Genomic DNA, 21,632 nt, shown 5'->3' on the forward strand with positions numbered 1-21,632 from the left:
ATTAAATCAATATTTATATATATATATATATTAGTCATGACTATTTATCATATCCTAGTCACATGGTGGTGTAAGATCCAGCTACAGCATGACACAGTATTGAAAAAAATATCCTATAAATGTGACACCATATCTTATTTTGATTGGCAATTTCTTAGAATTAAGCACAGTTTCACTACGCAACAGATTTTCTTCTATATCACATGGTCCAAACTGAATAGTTCATAGCTACATTAGAGTTTGCGTATTTTTGATACCTTAGAAGGATTTTTCAGAATGGAACCAGAATGCAGTGCTAATATATCACACTTACTAGATGAAATTTTGCAACACATTCTATTCTTTTTGCCAATACATGATGCTGCTTCTACCTCTATTCTTTCCAAGACTTGGCTTAGAGTTTGGAATTCTCTTCCAGTCTTTACATTCACCTTTGATCAACAGAACCTCGGTTTAACCGTACCCGAGTTCGTGAATCGAGTCAACCAATCATTGTCTCCATTGCAAAGTAACAAGGTTGTCATCAAAGAATTCCTTGTTGTCATGAATCTTTCTGTACAAGAACACAAGGATTTTGTGTCTGATATAGATGATTGGATTTCTTGGGTCTTAAGAAATTGTGTTAGAAACTTAACTATTAATGTTTCAAGTCCAACCCAAATCTACATTTTACCTGAACCTATTTTCACTTCAAGATCCTTAGTAGTTGTTAGATTATATGGTTGTAAACTTCCTGAAACAACATTTGAGGGTGCACAAGATTTCAAGTTTCTGAAAGAACTATATTTGTTTGAAGTTGTTGCTGATGATTATCAGGTTCAGAACCTAATAGATTCTTGCCAATCACTTGAGAAACTCACTCTTGTATTGGATCACATAGTGGATTTTCTTGATCTTGATAACTTTCTGATGCTTCATTATGTGTTTGTAAAGGGTAAGATACTTAGGCTGAATGCTATAAACCTTCTAACTCTTGAGTTTTTCGGGCTTCGGGAACTGCATCTTTCTGACTCTACTAGTAACATAAAGAGTCTTTCCTGCAGCTTCTGGTCGCGGTTTACGACTCAAAACATCTCATTGCAAGAAATGCTTTCCACCTTTACCCTTCTTGAGGAATTAAACTTACATCTAGCAAAAAGTGTTAAAAGCTTCCGAATTCGACATTGCAATCTCAAAATTGTACATTTGTATGGGACTGGTAAACCTGAGAGTCCATGGCAGGTTGAGATTGATATGTCATGTCTATGCCAACTGCATTGCCATGGTGATGCATTTCCTTCTTTATCTGTTATAAGTCCATCTATCAAAGAGTGTGAAACACTTCAACTATATATCAATAGTCTTGACACTGATTTTCGGGATTGCGCTGACATTCATCGCCTTGGAGATTTTTTGCAAAATTTCAATCAAAGTATAGAAGTATACTTGAATAATATTTGCACAGAGGTATGTATGTGTTTCATTATTAGTACTCTAAATTCATATTTTCTGATATAAACTTTGAGTAATGTTAGTAACACAACATTGTTACTATATGATATCCACACTAATATCATTCATAAATTTTCTATTCATAAATTTTAATGTTGTCTGCACTTTTTTTTCATTCCCTAATGAAGTTTAATGTCATGAAATTTTTGTAATGTAGAATTTGATCACAGTAGAACAGCTACAAGCACAAAACCTTATTCATCCCGCGACCAAGATCAAGAAGTTGATACTAAGTTATTTTGTGGCATCATCAGATTACACATCTTTTCTTGATGTGTTGCTTTTTACTTGCCATCCAAGTTATCTGTTGATAGAAACTTGTGTTCTTAATGGTGATCCCTTTATCAAGGTAACCCTCCTTAGCTCAAGAATGATATACATCTTAGTTATATGTCTGACCCCGACAACGATCTGGGAGCCTCAAAGTATTGAGGAGTTCCATTGTTACAAGGATATGGGAAGAGTGGAGAGCAACAAGTGAGATATCACGTCTTGAATCAAAGTCTTAAAGCAATGGTTTCGTAGACTTTTTCACTTATGAATTCCTTCATTCTTCCCCTCATATCCAATGTGGGACTACGCACTTGAATAAACCTAAAAATATATAGCTATATATACTATTGTTTAACTTGTATATTTGTTTTACAAAAAAATGCAGTTTCTGTGTCATGAGTTATTGGGTAGAGAAGAAAATGCAACATGTTGCAGAGATAATGTTGTACAAAAATGTTGGAGACATTTTCTAAAAGGTGTTGAGGTTAAATGCTACGAGAAATTGTGTGAGACAGAGGAACTTTCATGTTTTGTAAGTAGTGATTTGTCTAGCACATTATATATGTGTGATACAGAAAAGAGTGTTGAATTTACATTTGAATGGTTAGAATAACATGTTTGCACTAGTTTCCATGACTTGTAATACAAGTTACTGAAAATTGATTTCAATGATTTTTCTTTATAATAGATCATCACTGGTTTTGAATTTGACTTGTTTAGTGTACAGAAAAGTATATAAGTGATTTAATGTGAATGGGTAGTATAGAAGTATAGAAAAGTATTTTTTTTACATTATTCATGTTAACAAATAACATTCACAAAATTCTATAGTTACCTCGTGTATATTAAACATTTGTTACATTATAGCAGACCTTAAAATTATTTTATGCATACTCAAAACATGAATGGAATGGTGCTACTATAGCCACACCTGAACTAAGATTTTTAGACATAAAATGAAAATAAGCTGCAAAAGGAAGGAAAATAAATAAACATGTACATTTAGAAACAAAATGTACAATTATTTGAAGTTTTAAAAAGATTTATAAGTGTTAGGTAATTGGAGGAATCATCAACAAGGGATTAGTCTAATGGTGTAAGATTTTGCTAGATTTCCAAAACAACTAAAATGTCAATGGTTTAATTCTTATGAGCGACACTTGTATAGAGGGGGTAGACACGCACCCTGATATGAATGAATTCCTACTAAAAGGTGAGGAGATATCTTGGTAGTACCAAAAAAAATTGGAGGAATCCAAATTTGGTGGAAAGATTTACAAATAATGGGTTAAAAACAAGTAAGAATCTATAAGTATATCTCATTATATTTTAACTAAAAGCCTTAAAAGCATTAGATAGAAAGAAGTGTGAAACTCATTATTATTGTTAAAAAGTATCCATGAATAGAGGCTATAGAGAATGGACATCACATGTCTACATGTATCATCTCAAAGCATTGTATAGATTGTGTTTGACTCAAAGAAAAACTACGCTTCATTTCTGGAGTTTATAATCGAAAACTTGACTCTATTTGGGATCTTAGTTGTAACAATCATAAGAGTCATTCTCCTTGTTTTTACAGGAAGATTCATCAGAAGATAGAACAAAAGATGAAATTGAGGTTAGTTTGGGTCTGAAAAGGAGGTTATATGAAAAGTAGAGAGGTGTAAGACATTGTGTATGGTTATAATTTGTGAGAGAGAACAATTACAAAAATTGTGCACGAAGAATAAAAAATTGATAAGGACATGCAAATATGATTAGTTGCATTACTATCTAAGATTCATAATACATATTTACAATTAGAATCAATGTCACATTCATTGTCCTTGTCTATAGGCACATTCACAATCTTTAACTTGGTTAAATAGTTAGTTACACCAAATTCATCTTTCACTTTTTTCCACTATTACTTTTTCTCTCTCTGCAATAATTAGAGTAAGAATATAATTGATAAATAAGTAATTAAGGTTATCTTAACTATGGAAATAACCGTTAAATAGGAACGAGTCTTAATTAACTAGAAATATTTACTTGCTAATGTTCTACCCAAGCTTATTTCAATAAAATATGAGGTTATAAACTCATATTTGATAAGTTACTTAAGTTAGTTTACAACCTGATAAATTAGAGGCTTGCTTCATTTTACACTTTCTACTTAACTTATCAGCTAATCTTATTACAATTCTAATTAGGAATAACAATTGGGTGAATTGGGGTTGAGTTTGTGTTAACCCAACTTCGAATCTGAAATCTAAAACCAAATCCAAATTAAGCGGGTTAAAAACAATGATATCATCTCTGAACCTTTGGATTTCGAGTAACCCGAACCCGATGAGAACCTGCCTGAAACATGTATTTCTATATATAGCCTCTATATATGTGTATGTATATATTTATGTGTAATTTTATATATAACAATCAGGTTTGGGGCCGGTTCAAGTAGGGTATCAACTATACCAAACCCGAAAGTTGAACTTGGGTAAAATCTGAATTCAATCACATCAGGTTTTCTCTTTAAAATTCAGCCAGTTACTCAGAGTTAAGTTTTCATTCTCATTCTTAATTCTAATTCATTCAATTAGTTTATGAACTCTGTTTCAACTCCTAACTTTTAAATTTATAATCACTCCGGTGAAATAAACTTTCAACTTGCTTATAAGTTATTTTCCAAACAACATATAAAATTCAAAATAAGAAACCAATGGAACCATGCTAGATTTGAATTTTATGGTGTAAGGAATCTTAATGGCTCCACCAAATTACAAAATTAGCAGCATTATTAAGCCCCTCAATCAAACTAAATGGATCTCCATTTTCTTGAACTAAGTGCTGCTGAGAACACCATATAAATTAACCTAAATTAATATTGTTTGAATCACACTTCATACACATAATGCTTGATTAAGGAAATTAATGCTTATTAGTTTAAGAGTTTAATATATTGTGTAAAGTTCTTTTATATTATTGGTAGGATCAATGTTATGATACTCGAGCGTACATCAAACTAGAAAATGTTTCGTATTAGATTTAATCGTTTTAAACAGTTAAACCGTTCAGTTAGACTTGACGTTTTCATATATAATTATATTTAAGTAACATCTCTCCATTTTTTTTAGATCGGAATAAAACAAAAAGTGAGTAGTGATACATTTTTTAATTTTAAATGAATCGTCTAGTTTACTTTACAGATCACTCCAAATTAACTGGGTTTAACATGATTAGATCAAAAAAATTCACGTTCAAAGCAGTTCAACTATTAAACTACAGATCAGAAATATTTTTAAATCCGAACGATGAGTGGATCGAAGTGCCCACTTCGGTTTGATTTAACAACCAGGGGTACAACGTTAATCATATATTATTTTCTATTAAAGAAATAATAGATGATGGAATGGTATAAAAATATTCAAACATTAGCTACTACTTCTTTTTAAGTAAAATAAGTTAATAAAGTGCAAGGAGTAAGAAATATTATAAAGAACTGTTTTTTTGTTGATATAATATATAAGGTTATGCTAAATCTTTAAGATAAGCATAAAGGTTTATGACTCAATTTCTATTAGTGTCACTTTTGGGAAAGGGAGTCATATATTATGAAAGAGGTTAGTTCTTTATCAAAAAAGTAAAAAATATTATTGATAATATCAAAAAAGAATTGTTTTTCAATGTTAATTAAGATATATTGCATCCATTAATATCCATGATTTTATTATTATTCATCTACAAGTTTTTATTTTTTAATCTTAAAAGGTGGCGAAAGTATATTCGGATTTTGCAAATCCAAATATAATAGGAGGATGATAAAAATTCAAAACTACTACTAGTACCAGGAATTATAATGTGACTCTTAACCATTATTTTTAATTAAATAAATTTAATAACATATTAATATTCTCAACTTAATATCACACAACTAATTTAATGAGACAGAAATAGGAGAAAATGAGTTTCTTTTCATAAATAAGAAAATATAAATTACAAAATGTAAAATATAAGAATGATACTCATTTAACTTAACGATAAAGGTAATTATATATTTTCTTACAGTACCTTTCTACTAATCATTTTATTACAAGAAAATAATAATAATATATATTAACAATAATCAATTATAAATAAACATCATTGTTTTTGTATTTCATGAGTAAAAGGGTTAGTAGTAACTGTTTTCCACACTCTTACCAATGCAATGAACGAAAATATCGAGAATGATGTATGAATGAGCAAAGCATAATTATTGTTTTGTTGAATGAAATTGTGGACACGAAATTCGATAACATAAAATGTTCTGAAAACCCATCAGTCAAATGAATCCTTAATTATTGCTTTTATGAAATTTAATGCTCAAACAGTGACTCCATTCATTGTCCACACAAAACACCTCACTGCGTGCTATCACGTGCTCAAAATTCTATATCTTCTTCTTATCTCACTTTTCAAAAATTAGTGCCGCATTTAATATTTTTAAAATGTAATATTATATTATCTACTAATTTTTTATTCATAAAAATGTAACACATATAGCATGAAAACCAATCATCAAGTTAATAAGATATTATCTTTTAACATATGTCACTTTATTATGGGTATGAAAATAAGTAAGAAGATTTAGTAGAAGAATATATCATTTTCTATTTTTAAATCATTCAGTTTTTCAATTTTAAAAACACCATATTATGATAAGGTTAAAAAATATGATTTAGCATGTATATAATGTAAATCTTTTTTACACTGTTAGTAAATCATTCATCATTGGTTTATTAAGTATCATTAGTTGATAAGCTGATAGTGTAAAAAACTTTATACTATCAGTACACATATTTTAAACTCTAAAAAATATTATAAACTAAAATTAGTATTCTCATAAGTATATTATATGGATCACCAATATATCACATGGTTGATGCCTTATTATAAGCAATTATGAAAATTTAATTTGCTAATTTACAAGTAATTATAAACCATATAAATATATTATATGGTGTACCAACATATCATATGGTTGATGCTTATTACAAGCAAATATGAAAATTGAATTTGCCTAAGGAAAATGTTACTTTTATTTTTACCATTAATATTATTCAAATTTTAAAATGTTGAAATTACTATATTTTAATTTTAAAAATGTGACTACTAAAACTAAAACGAACATATATTTGTTCCATAATTATGTAACGTGTTTTAAGAAATTCAAAGTTAAAAAACCTATCGAAATTTCATGCATTACAATTTTTTTTAAATTTAGAAAAATGTATATAAAAATAAAAACGTATAAAAAATAATCTAAAATTAAGATACATAATTTAATTAAAATTAGTTACTAACTATAAAATAAAAATAATTAAAATTACAAAATAAATATATGATATTAAAAATAAAATATAAAAAGAGAATAGTTCAAGAGATTAATTTCCTTTTATGTAATTTAGCTTAAGAGTTTAGTTTATACAAGCTTTTTCTCTCTAACAACTAATTATATGACTTCTAAAGTAATTCCTATAAAGTAAAAGAAAAAGTTAATATATGATTTATTGATGTTACACAATATATTTACAACATTTGTGGATTCTAATTAAATCTTTAATTTATGATATACATAAATATAATATTATTTTAATTAAATAGAAAACATCATATTAATCCAAAAATATAACGGTGTTGTACAAATCCATCCACACACAAGAAATGAGTTGTTAATTTTAAGAAAATGTCCATGAAAGAATTTTTTATTGAAATACTAGTAAATTTGTGAAATAGTTTTTTTTATTAATAACTATACTACCATTGGTGATTGAAAATAATTCCTTGTATGTACCATAAAGAAAGAATAAGTTGCTTTCTACAATGAGAAAATGGTAAATATAAAACTATGGAAAGTAACATTTATTAATAATTTAGTACTCATAGTCACTATCATTCCCTTTTGATCTTATGCCATTACACCAATTTCTAGAGAATCTTCCAATATGAAGGGCATTAATTTCATACTATATGGTACTTGCCATACTCCAATTACATGCTGAGAATGCCAAAAGGGGCAACTTGGAGGTTCTTCAATAAATTATTATCAAACTTTAGGTTCAAATTATGGCCTAATATCTTTTAAACTAAGAACCAACTAGTGCCCTACCACTTTTGGTCCCAAAACTCATTAAAAGAACTATCAATAAGACAATAACAAAGCACTCATTTTAGTGAAAGAGACATTTCAACTATAATACCTTATAATATGCAACCATAGTTGACAATATAATATGCTACCACCAATAAGGCGTTTTCTAACCGTGTAAGGTGCACTGGATCTCTACATAAATCAAAAACTTAAATATTCGATTTCTTAGAGCGACACTTGTTGAAAGGGACAGTCGTACACCTAAAATGGATTAATTTTTTACCCATCAGTGAGGAAATACATTTGATTATACCAAAAATGTATATAATTTGAGTATAGAGCCCATCAATTTGACACCATTAAACACTTTGAAGTTTGAAATTTTTGCTTCCTCTTTTACTGGCATTCCAAAATCAACACAAGAATAAGCACTACAAAAAGGACAAGATTTATCGTCCCAAATTGTTTTACAAATCATGTCTCGAACCAATAATGAAATATTAATGAATATTTAATTTTTTTTAATTAACATGACATATTTTCATTAGTCCAAAATATGGTTTGAGATACATTTTGAGACAACAGATCTCTGTCCTTACAAAACTGTGTACACTACAATCCAAAACTTGCATTTCATATATAAGTTATGTTCTTAATATATAAAAAAACAAGCCAAATTCTCTACTAATGTAAATCTTTTGGTACACATTCATCATTTAAAGGAAAAAACACTAAGAAAATGTACATTAGAAGAGTTCTTCTGTTCTTGAGTTTATAAGTAGTAAGAACTAGTGGAAAAACAAATTACAAGTACTAACATCATAAACACTTCATTTTCCTTATGATTCTTAGACTTAAGGGGCATGCCTATATAATCAACTATCAACTATATCATAGATTTCATGATTCTTGAGCCTGGAAATCATATGGTTTCTGCATTTTAACACTACTTATGCTGTTTCTCGCCGACATCATTTCATTGAGCGAAAGCCTTTTCTTGGATTCAGGTCTTTGCCTTGGAGCACTACGAGATCTTAGTTTCGCATTAAATGACTGAGTATTGGCCATGTAGCCAGGGGAATTGCAGTAAGTTTGGAAGTAAGTGTCTCCATAAACACTCTTGGCTGGTGTAGCAGGGGAACTCGGCCTCATGGAACTTGCAAAACGAGGTGTGTTATGCGCTGTGGCGAACCTACACTCGTCGATGTTTAAGTACCATTCGAAGTCTTGAACATGTCTGGACTCGGGGACTGAGATTCTTCCAGGTAGTGGACTAGGAAGTGAAGATGGTACTGCGTGACAAGGCATATCTTCTCCATATTCAGACATTGTTGTGGTAAAGTGCCTAGATCGGGATCTAGTCTTGTAAGTGTCAATTTCAACAATTTTCGGGCTTTCATCAAATCCATTCAATGATGTTTCATGAGACATAGGTAGTCTTTTACTGTGGAATTCATTCCTTGTTTCATCGAATCGTTCCTAGTAGACAAAACAAACGAATTCAGAAAACTAGTACGAATAGTAATTTGAAGTACCAATAGCATTTGCTTAATTGTTGAAATGTAATGTTTGATATTGGTATGCAGATAAGAAAACAAGTATCTTACCACAGATTTTCTTGCAAGAACTTCTGGTAACAATGTATTCTCTTTGCTCATGGAACGACGAGCTCGCTGTGACCGAACCGTAGATTGAGCTCTGATTAGAGCTTCCATACTGTGAAGAGTTGCAGCAGCCCTCTTTCGAACTAGATACCCTTTAACAAGAGCCTGAATCTTCACCAATCCTTTGAGTGCTCTAAGAGCCTTTCGCGCCTGAAACCGAAGATAACAATGATTAAATTGAGATCTCATAGAACACACTATAAACTAGATGCACACAAATTAAGCCCTTATACCATAAAAAGGTAGATGTTGAAATTAGCCTTGAACAAAAAATGGGTCTCAAATTGTTACATATTCAAGATAGTAAAAAAACATCAAATAGCACTAAAAAGAGGAATTGAATAACTGTAATATTATTTCAAATTCTTGAAATATGATAGTTTTAGTACAAAATACATGTAGTTTGTTAATGTCACAAGATGTTATATGAATGTTCTTGAAAGTTAAAACAACATTTACCAACAAGGAATTGGTTAGTGATTAAGGCACCGCTAGATCCCCAAAAGACCAAAAGGTCAAAGATTTAATTCTTGGGAACAACACTTGTTAGTAATAGCAGTCACGCACCCCGAAAAAGATTAGTTCATTATCCAGGGTGAGGGATATCTTTGATAATACAATAAAAAACAACATTTTGGTTTGAATAATGAGGCAGGTCAACAATAATGTGAAGAAAGGAAAGTGCTTATGCAAGTTTCAATGACAAAGACATGGAGAGGAACTGTTTCATTAAGAATCTAAAACAAATTTTCCACCTTTTAAGAACAGACAAAGGAGTAAGAATCAAGCAAAACATTTCACTTTATCCCAACCAAAAATATTTGTCCCAGACAGAAAAGAAAGCATCACAAAACCATGTAATTTACCAAATACCAGTTGCTAAAAAAACAAACATTCTCACATTACTTAGAAACACAGCATTAACACCAACCAATTTGATTTGAACATTCCTAAAAGATAACATCACATACCAAATAGCCTCTGAAAAAAGTTTGGATCTTTTCAGCAGCCCATTTCTCTCTACTCCCACTGAACAATGTCCCTCTCCCATGGCTTGTCAGCCTCACAACTGCCACAGCCGCATTTGCCGCGGCCACAGCTGCATCCGCGGCAGCGGCTGTGGCAGCTGCAACAGCAATTGCATGCTTGTTCTGCTCATTCTCAGATTCAGCAATATAGGATCTGAGCCAATCACTATCACCACAAGGTGAAACTGGAACATCACCATTAGAACTAGCTGCAGCCATATCCTTCCCTTGCTTAGCAAAACTCCACCATTTTTTCTCCTTCTTGTTAGGACCCAATGACCCTAAATTAGGATCATTTTGATCCTTCTCCTTCTTCATCCATAACAAACCCTTCAACCACTTTGTAGCTTTTCCCATAACAACTTCTCTTACTCAATACTACAACTTTTTAGGCACTATATGAAGTGAGAAAAAAGTGTATCAAAATGAAAATATGAGTGACTATAACTGAACAAGTGTAGGAAAAGTAACCAAATAGTGTTGCCTAATGCGTTATATATGAAAATGGGGTAATAAAAAAGTTTGCTTTTTGAATGAAAAATAGAGAGACAAAGAGGTAGATGCTCTGAAGAATCTAGCAGAATCTTAACAGGTTTCAAGCAGAGAAGTAATGAGAGCAAGATTTGGAGTAAAAGAATAATAAAACGGTGCAAAAAGCATCAAACATTGGAATTAAATTATAATAAATGGAGATATAATAAAATAAATTTGGATAAAGTTGGAACATTTTTGAAAATAAACTTCTGACATCACCTCGTGAAGAACTGCATTAGGACAAAAAGAGAGTCATAGAAATCAAATGAAGAAAAAATAATTGTAATAATAATAGTTCATATGTGAAAGAGGGAGGCAAAAAGTTGGAGTATCCTATTGTACGAGAAAAGATAGTAGAATCGCACTTAGGTGATTTGGATATACGTGGAAGAGGCCGATAAAAGTCTGTACCGAGAATATATCAAATGAAAGCTAATCCAATTATTTAAATGAAAAATGAGACCAAGAAAAACATACTTGTAATCCAATTCCTATATGAAAAGTGAAACCAAGAAAAAACATACAAAAAAGATAAGAAATGACTTACAGCTCAATGTTTTATCGATTAAGATATTATGATGTCGTTCAATCTAACTGATCCTGGTGTGGTTGTTGGGTGTTGTAGTAATCACAATAACCTCAAAACCACAAAACAAACTTTATCAAACACTTGAAAGTTCAAAATATTAGCGGCAGAACTAAGAGACAAAGCATAAAAGTGAAATCTTATGAGAAAAGTGGTAATAATCATAGGAAAAAGCCAACACAAAACACAGAAACAAAGCTTCTTATCTTATCTTAAATTCAAAAACAGAGAAATAGCACCGAACTCATTTCCCACTCACTTCAACAACAATCTCCACAACCTTAAAAAAACACTCATAATTCTTTCTCTCTCTTAACTTTGTTGAGCAATGTGTACTACTACTACAACAACATATGAAAGAATATAGTTCATACCCTTCATTTAGTAACAACTTGGGTTTCTCTACTTTTCACTTTCACTATCTAAAGTTTCTTCCTTTATTCAAAAAGAAAATTAATAAAAAATGAGAACATGGGTTAAACTACCCAACTTTCTAAAAGCTACAACTTTTCTCCCGTAAACTTCAATAGTTCTCTCATAGTAATTAGTGGTTATTTTTCAAATTGGTTCCCTTTAAAGAATGAAAGATATTTTTACCTAAGAAAATTGAAATAATCGGTAATGTACAATCACCTTATATGAACAAGTTTATAACAAACAAAAAGAATTTTATCCTTATTTCTCCTATAGTTAAACAAAAGTTGATTCGAACCTAAAAAAACAAACGGCTAGAAACAATTATACAGAGAGCTATAGAAACATACACCTGCATATCTATATTTGACAGAGTAATGTACCACATACTCGTACCAAAGAGAACCATCTATCTTTATCACTATGCTTTTATCACATTGATAGTACACTGCATGTTGTTGTACTGTAACATTTAAAGCTTATATAAAGTACCAACTAATATAGGGTTGATTCCTTTATCTATATCCTCTTTTTTGTCCCATAAGAATAGGCCAAAAAAGGATCTAAGACTATGCTTAGTTTCAGAAGAAAAAATAAGATCTTTCTGTTTCAGTATCTTTATGACAAAAGCAATTACAGAATAAAAGCACTTTCTTGCATATCATTATCTTTATTCCATTGCTTACTACCTTCTCTGTGGCACAGTTTCTTCTGCAAGTAAAGCTGAAATGATGCCTTAGTGAAAAGGACACTTTTTTTCCAAATGGGGTGGTGATAAATGAATGGAGTAGTCAATGGGATTTTACAGAATCAAAGCATTAAATTCTGAGTTTTTTCTGCTATCAATTTTCAATGTGTTAATCTCTTTGTGCTACCAAAGAATTTGGTCTCACCCATGCAGAATTAATAGCATGTGATGTGGTTATCGATATAACTTTATCTTAATCTGATTTCAATTTTGATAATTGGGCTTTCACTTTTGATTCCAAATTTTTATGGTTGAAGCTAATGTTTATTTTAGTTAACTATGCATAGTTTCTACTTTCTACCTTCAATCCAATAGTATAAGGCCAAATTAGATCACGGAAGATATCAAAAACTCAAAAAATTGATTCATGGTAGAGACACATTTCTTAGAAATGATAGTCACGCATATAAAATGAATTAGTTCTTACCCATAAGATGAGGGAATACCTTTAGTTATAATAAAAAAAAGTTTCTAATTTTAGAACCATATTCATACATGTGATCCAAATAATACAAGAGTAGTTACCCATAAGGTGAAGGGATACACTTGGTTATACAAACAAATTCTGATTTTAGAATGGTAATTATATGTGTGATCCAAATAATACAAGAGTAGTGCACATAAAAAATTCGACCTCTATCAAAGGACTCTCGAACATAATCATATGTGGTTAATCAAATTGAGTATCGTATCACGTAATGTGGCCGCAATATTTCATTGTGGCAAACGTTGTAACCGCAGTTACAGTGTGACATCAAATCACAATAATACGATCGCATCAGATCATAATGTAATCACATCGGACCGCATTTGGGTCATATTAGATCGAATCAAACCACATCTGATCGCATCAAATTCAAAAACGTTTTTTTAATCACAAAATAATTCGTATCTTAATGACTACAATGACCACAATTACAAGAATCATAATGATAACCGCAATCACAACTATAACTCCAATTTAAAATATTGTTCACAAATATAGTTAGTCTTTCATACTATTACAAGTACATACTACGTAGTATACTACCCATCAACTATATAGTATGCTAGAGAGTATACTGTACTAGTTAAATTCAAGACACATTTTAATTGTTAAACTTTTTTTATATATTTTTTATCGACTAGTTAAATAGTTACTTAGCATATTTTTAAAAATAAAAAAATAAAAAACTAAATAAATTTATTTACTTTTAAATAAACACAACTAATAAGAAATTGGTCTAATATTGTAAGATCCCACTATATCTCGAAGATGACAAAAGGTCATGAGTTTAATTTCTGGGAGCAGAGATGACAAAACGGGCCTAGCCTGCCTACTGGTCTGAATAGCCAGCAAAATTTTGCAAGCAGAGCATATAAATTTTGTCCATTTATCCATTTATCCTACCTGTTTGTCCGTCATGTCCGCATACATTTATATTGGGCAATGTAGGCGATCCATATGCATTACATAAGAGAAAAAATCAAAAAATTATGATGTGATTTAATGCCTAAAAAATTGTGATATGATTTTTTCAATTTCATATAAAATATTAAAGTAATTTTAAAAAAAGCTCTCCAACCACTTTATTTAATTTTTTTTACTTTATTCTATGAATTTTTTAATTTTTATTTACTTATCAATGTTCGGGGCGCCCGCATGCCTGTTTTAAAACGGGCAAGCCAAGCAATTTTTGTCTGTTAAGACAATGCAGGCATGCCCGCGCCCACTTAAATTTTTTGAGTATCTACGAGCACGAGCAAAATGGGTCAGACAACCCACACACCTTGAAAGTGATTAGTTCATTACCTATAGGACGATGAAATATCATTGGTAGTATGCAAAAAACACGATTAATAATGAGGCCCATTTAGATATTATGGTTTCTTTTCCAACTCCTCCTTTTTATTTTTTTCATTATCCTCTATTTATGCCTCTCGTGAAACTTGAATCGGACGTCAAACCGGAGAGGTCCCATACTAAGATTAACTAGTTTAAAATGTTAAGTCGACTAGTCGGACATGATGATATATATAATTAATAATTTTTATCTATAAATACATAATTATATATAAATGTAAAATTTTATAATTAATATTTATGTTCTCTCAATCTTTTTTTGGACCTGTGTAAATCAAAAGATTAGAATAGTGTTTCATTTTTTAAATTTTAAGTGATCCGTCTGGTATTTCCTGAATTATTCCGGTTTCACCAAATTTCACACGGTCGGACCGATATTTCCCCAACTCAAAATAGTCTAACATTGATTTAATTAAGACTGCAAAAGAAAGTTGTTTTCAAGTTCGACCAGTAGTCGTACTGGTCTGGTTCTCACAACACTTTGGAATATATTTTTGAGGATTAACCCAATGTTGTGAAACTCGAGCCGAAAGTCAAACCAGAAGAGGTCTCATGTTAGGTTAAACTGATCCGTCGGACAAAATAATTTCATATGTAATTAATAATTCTTATATGTAAATATATAATTATATATAAATGTTAAATTTATGTAATTAATAATTATGCATAATTATTTGGCAGTAAAACAAAAGATTAAAATAGTATTATGTTTTCTAAATTTTAAGTAAACCATCCAATACACTTCCCAAATTATTCCAATTTAACTAGGTTGCCGTACTAGAATTTTTTCCCAGCTTTAACTTGTTAGTAAGGATATGTAAAAACATTATCTTAACCTCGTTAGGCTAAACTAATATTTCTTGTAGAAGATAGGTGTGTGCACCATGAATGTTGACAAAATATGAAGTGGATGGATACTCCTATGAACCAAAAAACAGATGAAAAACATAAATAGCAAAACACTCCTAATGAAAGGTGTCAAGTCATGGAATTCAGGTATATTTATTTGGACACAATAAGTTCAATGTCTTTATTTTTACATTTATGTGAATGCACCAAATCAGAGCAAATTAATTCATTACTCTAAAAAAATTGATGTGAATCATGTGTAATCATACCACACCTAATACACTGCTTGCAAAATCATTAGACAAAAACATGGAAGCTGAAAAATGGCTTCTCATATAAGCACAAAATTTTCTCCCCCACTTATTTTTCAACAATCCTGATATGACATGATGTAATAATGTTCTTCAACACGGAATTCAACAGTTTCATTTTGCGTGGAACTTGCTGTTAACGGATTCGTAACTCGGGACGTTAAGAACTGCGATTAAACAAAGAAATTATGTTTAGCTAAGCATTATGAGTGATGATTATGAAGGAAAGAAATATTTGAAGGTAAAAAGTTATAAATTTACCATCCCCATATGATGCCATTGTCAAAGGTGAGGAAATAATCTTCTGAGAAATTTTAGTGATATCGTTCAAAGTTATTTCATCTACAGCCTTCAGGAACAGCTCCACTGGTTTCCTGAAATTGGATAGAAACATAGTTATCAATAGTGGATTGCAGCACATATCGGCCGACTGCAAAAAAAAACTACAATAGGATCGGGAATAACATGACCACCGTGGACCTATCAACCCTTTAGGGTCTATTTACGATTTGAATTTTGGAGGGGAAACAAGAGAAGAAAGTGAAGGCTTCAAAGTCATCTCACAAGAGTATTTCGTAGTTCTGAAGTCTTCTCTTTTCCCTCCAAAACTCAACTCGCAAACAAACCTTTAAGGATTTTAGGCATGTCACCCGGCAACATGATCACTAGTATTTGAGTACCCACCAAAAAATGAAGCAACAGATGTCAATGGATTGGAACTTTACCTTTCTCCATAAGTCAAAATCTGCCTTCCAATATCTTCTGCTGCAATCATCTGCAGAAGAAAAAAAACAAGATTTTTAATCATACAAGAACATTATAAGATCTAGAGTAAATATCCACTCTGATCCTTCAAAAAAATTGTGTACCAATTTGGTCTCTGAAAAATTGAAAAACCTAAAATGGTCTCTAAAATATCAAATGTGGTTCAAATTGGTCCTTTTTAGCAGCTTTTATGACCACTGGCAGGAATTATTTTGGCTCAAATTCGCGATTTTGAGTACTAGTTTGGACTTTTACTTTTTCGGGGACTAAATTGGTACTCGAAATTCTTTAAGGACCAAAGTGAGTATTTACTCTAAGATCTATCCAATCCATTTCTCCAATAAAAATCGGAAGAGAAAGGAAATCCAAAAGCGGATAGAAGAACTGAAATGCAAAGATACTCTTTCTTTTAATAGAAAATTGCAATGGCACTGTCATTGCATAATTTTTAAGAGATTTCTTAGCTCAGCCAGGGAGGCGGTGGTGGCAGACATGGGGCTGAGGGAGATTCTTAAAGGGGTGAAGGGGGAGCCAAGGCCTTTTTCCAAGTAGAAACAAGGTGTTGCCCTTAGGAGGAGCAAGCAAGGGAGTCTAAAAGAGAATCATAGGCCAATTCCACAGTATTCTAAACATCACGGTTTACGAAAATGCTAAATAGAGAAAGTGAGAGCATACCCTAGATTCCAGATTCATTAGAACTGCTGACTTTGTGGACTTTTTGGCACGGTCAAGCTGTACCTGTGAAACTGTCATCGCAAGAAGCACAAATTTTACTTGCCGGAAATAGATATTATCACAAATATACTGCAGAAACAAAAGAGATACGCATATAAAACCTTGTCCAGGTGATGCAATTGCTATTAGTTCTTTGGCTGCAATATCTACAGCTTTTGACACAAAGTCAGAGCTCTACACCACAAATTAGAAAATGTGTCAAGCTCACACAAACATATTACAGAGCAACCGTTCAAAGTGGTGAAGTATTTTTTTTGAATCAAAACAACTTTATTAGAGAGAAAAGAGGGAAAATAAAGCTAAAAGAAGTAAAAAAATTCCCCATAAACAAAAAGAACAAACACATACTTCATTTTCCAATCCCATTGTAATATCATAGCTTAATCCAAGGGTTAAAGGAAAAGAAAGTAGAAGAAAGGATAGCTAGTTTGTAACCAGAATATGCAGAGAGTTTGACTTACAGTGCTTGCATAAATGCCAAACAGTCCTGTATTGTTGAAGATGCTGTTGAATGCTGAAAAGGATTGAATTTGTTGATATTCATTCAACACGCGGAGATCTGATTTCACATTTACATGCAAAACAAGTTAATATGATATATTAGTCTAAAAATAGAGAAAAGTGAGTCTCTTCCCAAATGGGAGGCTTAATATAACATAACGACAAAGATAAAGCACATCATGACCAAACTAAATGGTAGACAATAAGATATATGTAAAACTTACATAACCGTGAGTGCATCCCTTTTCCAGGACCCCCTGCTGAGAATGACCCGCCTCCTCCCATAAGCATCTGCATGACTCGGAATTATTACTTCCATTGAATCATTTCTTTCTTATTTTCTTAAACGGCAGAAAAAAGATGCAAACTATATAGCCATCACATTTATTGAAATCAGAGACTCAGACAAAATGGAGTACCTGAAGAACAGTCAAAACTATAGCATCTTTCTCTTTTTGCCATCCACCGGGCACTTCAAAAGCAATAGCAACATGCGCATCCTGCCATTGCAACATATCTTATAGCAGGTAAGTAACAATATATGGTTTTTTGAAGGTAAATTAAAAGAATGACAGACAAATAATTTTAAATAGTACTATATAAAATTTATACGCACCCCTGATTCACCATGACGTCTAAAATCACCCCCAACGTAGTTAGATTTTGGCTCTTCAGGACGGGGAACATTTGGCAGATCAGAGAGAAGTGGCTCGGCAACAGATAGAAGTTCTTCGTGGTCAACCCCAGAGGCCGCAAGTACTATTCTAGGTGCAGTGTAATGCTCCTGATTTTTCACAACCATCAATAATCAGAGTCGCAATGCAAGAATAGAAGCGGAAATACCAAGGCTAAGTTTCGCATAAATTAATACCAGTTCTATTCATGCAGTATCAGAAGGGATAACAGATCTTACAGCAACAAATTCCTCTAAACTGAGGCCATCCAGTCGGTTCAGTGCTGCTTCCGACGCCAAAAGAGGATAAGCCAATGCACCAGAATAAGCAGCCGAGTGAATTGCTTCCAAAAGCAAGCCCTGGGGATTGTTTGAGAGTTCTCCTAGCTCTGCTTTCACCTTTCGAAGCTGCACCAATAGATGGTTCAACAAGTTCATGAGGTTCGCCATACTTGAGAATAAATCAATTGGTCTAGGCATGTTATATTACTTAATTGTGGGTTACTAAATCACTAATCAATATATATATAGTAAAGGAATATATTATATAAAAGGACACTCTTGGTATGTTATTTTCTCATATTTTGTTTACATATAACACAGAACTGTTACCGCCACTAAGTGAGCACATAAAACAGGTAAAAACACTGCTCATTTGGTGAAGAAAATGACGGTCGAGCTTTGCTAACTTACGAAATAAACAACCAATCCATAGAATAAATACCTCTTCGTTGACCTCCCAATCCAAGAAGGCTGGGTTCCTTACAGAGTCAACCAGCAATTCAACCATTTGAGGAACATAGGTCTTTAAAGCATCAAATGTATATCCCATTTGCTCCCGAGAGGCTGAGGCTCCTATATTACCACCGATGGCTTCTACTTCCCTTACAATACGGAAGTGACTACGGTTTGTTGTGCTTTTGAAAGCCAATCGCTCTAGCAAGTGTGAAGCACCGCTTGACAATGGTGTCTCATAGATGGAACCCGAGTCAATATATAACCCAATTGAGGCTGCAGGGTTCTAGTTAACAATCAAATCGAGAACAAATTAATAATCAATAACATAGCTAAATGCCTCAAAAGAATTAATATAAACTAAAGTAGCATTTGTCATTCAAACTGGAAATATGCACATACTGGTGAGGTTTCTGATGCTATTTTGAGACCATTGGAGAGAGTTGTGATCTTGGTCTTGCTTGGTTCAACATGATCCGGTAGTGGATCGGGGAGGGAAACACCTGCGAGTGGTGTGTCCAAAGGAGGAAGAGAACTAGAACGCTCACCGGTAAGCCAGCTAAACAAACCACCCGAAGAAGCCTTTGAAGCTACTGCAGCAGATGTTGCAAACCTAGTGGCTCCCAAGTTGCCTCCATGGCCCTGATCACATTGTTTCATCACAGAACATGACACAAACATCAAGATTCACCACAAATGAATATACCACAAAATCATTGTCCCGATACATCTGACACAAAAATCAATTGACCACAAAATTAACATTCAATAATGAATATTTCATTCCACCAATCACACCATCTTTTAGGAAAAGTAATTTTATCATGAAAAACAATCTAGGAATTATTACAAACAGTTAAGTTTATGTGGGATTTAGTTTCAAATTATGAATCATAAATGAAACAAAATATTAACCCCATCAGTATTATTTCCACACAAAACCAATAAATATATTAAAAAAACACCTACAGATAAAAATTGAATTTTTTAATCTGGGTATGTTCAAAAATATTGACCCCATTAGTATATGTCCCCATAAAACCAATAATGAAAACATCGTCTAAGGATAAAAAAATCATTTCTTTTTTCATCTGGGTAGGTTCAAAAAAATTGGGAAAAATATATATTAACCCTATCAGCATATTTCCCTATAAAACAAATGGAAAAAAAGTACCGATCAAAATAGATTTTTTTTTTTATCTTGGTAGATTCAGAAAAAAATGAAAAAAAACTATTCCTCATCTTAAAAACTTCAATTATTGAGTTTACAACAAAAAAAGAAAAGACGGTTGTTAATGGGAATGACCTTGAGATGGTTTAAAATCCTGCGAGATGAAGAGGTTGATCTGTACATTATGAAGAGAATGAATGAAACCCTAAATCAAATGAAAGTAATTGTTTTCTTTCTTCTGCGAATGAAGGAAATGAAGTCACACTTGTGAATTGAATTTTGAAGTAGTCAATAACATCTCAAATGGGCTGGGCAGATAGAGAATCTATTGGGCCTATCATTGTATAATTTCTAAATTGAATATCCTAATCTAGATTCACAATAAACTGAACCAATTTGGTGAGTTGGAAATTGAACTCGTTAGATAAACAAACTAAACTTGAGATAGATATAATTCGATTTTTAATGTTTATTCATATTATATATAAAAGGAAGTTATATTTATATATATAAACTTTTGTTCTATTTTTTAAAATTAATTATTTAAGTTGTCCAAATGAACTAATTTGAACTGAATCGAACAATTCACAAACTATAATCAAGTCAAACTCGAGCTAAAAAAGTAACTCGTATTGAACTTGATTCGAGTTTGAAGCTGAACTAATCCTTATCGAGCTGAACTCTGGTTCAACTTCTTTCTTGAATTTCTCTTTATGTCTCATCCATTTTCAATCTTTTATTTATTTGCTAGGAAGTACAAAATATTGAATGTGAATTTTTAAAAGTTGTTCTAAGAAAAGTGGATGTATTTCATAAGTGTAAAAAAACATAACATCGCACTTGTTCTAGAAGTTAGATTTTTGTAACTTCTACCGAACACAACATACATCACAGTATTTATTAAATATCAAATTACTAGGACCAGTTTTGCAACATTGTGCACAAGATGTATGAATAAGCATGATTTCTTCACTCTAAATATCTATCAATTATTAGTATAAAGATTTATACATAATTATTGTATTATCTATTATTTATTTAGATTTCTTTTTTAAGAATCAATGATAATTAAATATAAATGGTGGATAATATATATAACTCATACACTACATAAATATTTTTCTCTTAATTCTTAGCATTACATTGCAAAGTATAAACACTTGTGCTGTGAGGGTTAATACTAAGCTCCCTTAGAC

General features: G+C 31.7%; 3 protein-coding genes across 4 annotated transcripts; 1 reads left to right on the top strand and 2 right to left on the bottom strand.

Annotated features, from left to right (window-relative positions):
* The first annotated feature begins 274 nt into the window (after positions 1-274).
* Positions 275-2,432, top strand: LOC109337731 (putative F-box protein At5g40050). The gene is made up of 3 exons (XM_019574769.1): positions 275-1,446; positions 1,649-1,840; positions 2,150-2,432. Exons 1-3 carry the CDS (start codon positions 277-279, stop codon positions 2,375-2,377), a joined length of 1,590 nt encoding a protein of 529 aa, XP_019430314.1. The 5' UTR covers positions 275-276; the 3' UTR covers positions 2,378-2,432.
* A 6,082-nt stretch (positions 2,433-8,514) lies between these two features.
* LOC109337728 (protein IQ-DOMAIN 14-like) lies at positions 8,515-12,064 on the bottom strand. Of its 2 annotated transcripts, XM_019574766.1 has the most exons (4): positions 11,653-12,064; positions 10,515-10,966; positions 9,487-9,693; positions 8,515-9,358 (listed from the first exon to the last, which is right to left on the bottom strand). In XM_019574766.1, exons 2-4 carry the CDS (start codon positions 10,926-10,928, stop codon positions 8,780-8,782), a joined length of 1,200 nt encoding a protein of 399 aa, XP_019430311.1. In that variant the 5' UTR covers positions 10,929-10,966; positions 11,653-12,064; the 3' UTR covers positions 8,515-8,779. The 2 variants fall into 2 exon arrangements, with proteins under 2 accessions (XP_019430311.1, XP_019430310.1); XM_019574765.1 differs by lacking the exon at positions 11,653-12,064 and having other exon boundaries at positions 10,515-11,366.
* Positions 12,065-15,677: 3,613 nt separating this feature from the next.
* Positions 15,678-20,694, bottom strand: LOC109337732 (mitochondrial-processing peptidase subunit alpha-like). The gene is made up of 13 exons (XM_019574770.1): positions 20,572-20,694; positions 19,668-19,907; positions 19,255-19,551; positions 18,771-18,938; positions 18,474-18,641; positions 18,277-18,357; positions 18,082-18,148; positions 17,818-17,915; positions 17,458-17,530; positions 17,297-17,367; positions 16,582-16,631; positions 16,118-16,230; positions 15,678-16,023 (listed from the first exon to the last, which is right to left on the bottom strand). Exons 1-13 carry the CDS (start codon positions 20,617-20,619, stop codon positions 15,971-15,973), a joined length of 1,527 nt encoding a protein of 508 aa, XP_019430315.1. The 5' UTR covers positions 20,620-20,694; the 3' UTR covers positions 15,678-15,970.
* Positions 20,695-21,632: the final 938 nt, after the last annotated feature.

Source organism: Lupinus angustifolius, unplaced genomic scaffold (genome assembly GCF_001865875.1).
Source record: "Lupinus angustifolius cultivar Tanjil unplaced genomic scaffold, LupAngTanjil_v1.0 Scaffold_9_220, whole genome shotgun sequence".
NCBI lineage: Eukaryota > Viridiplantae > Streptophyta > Magnoliopsida > Fabales > Fabaceae > Lupinus > Lupinus angustifolius.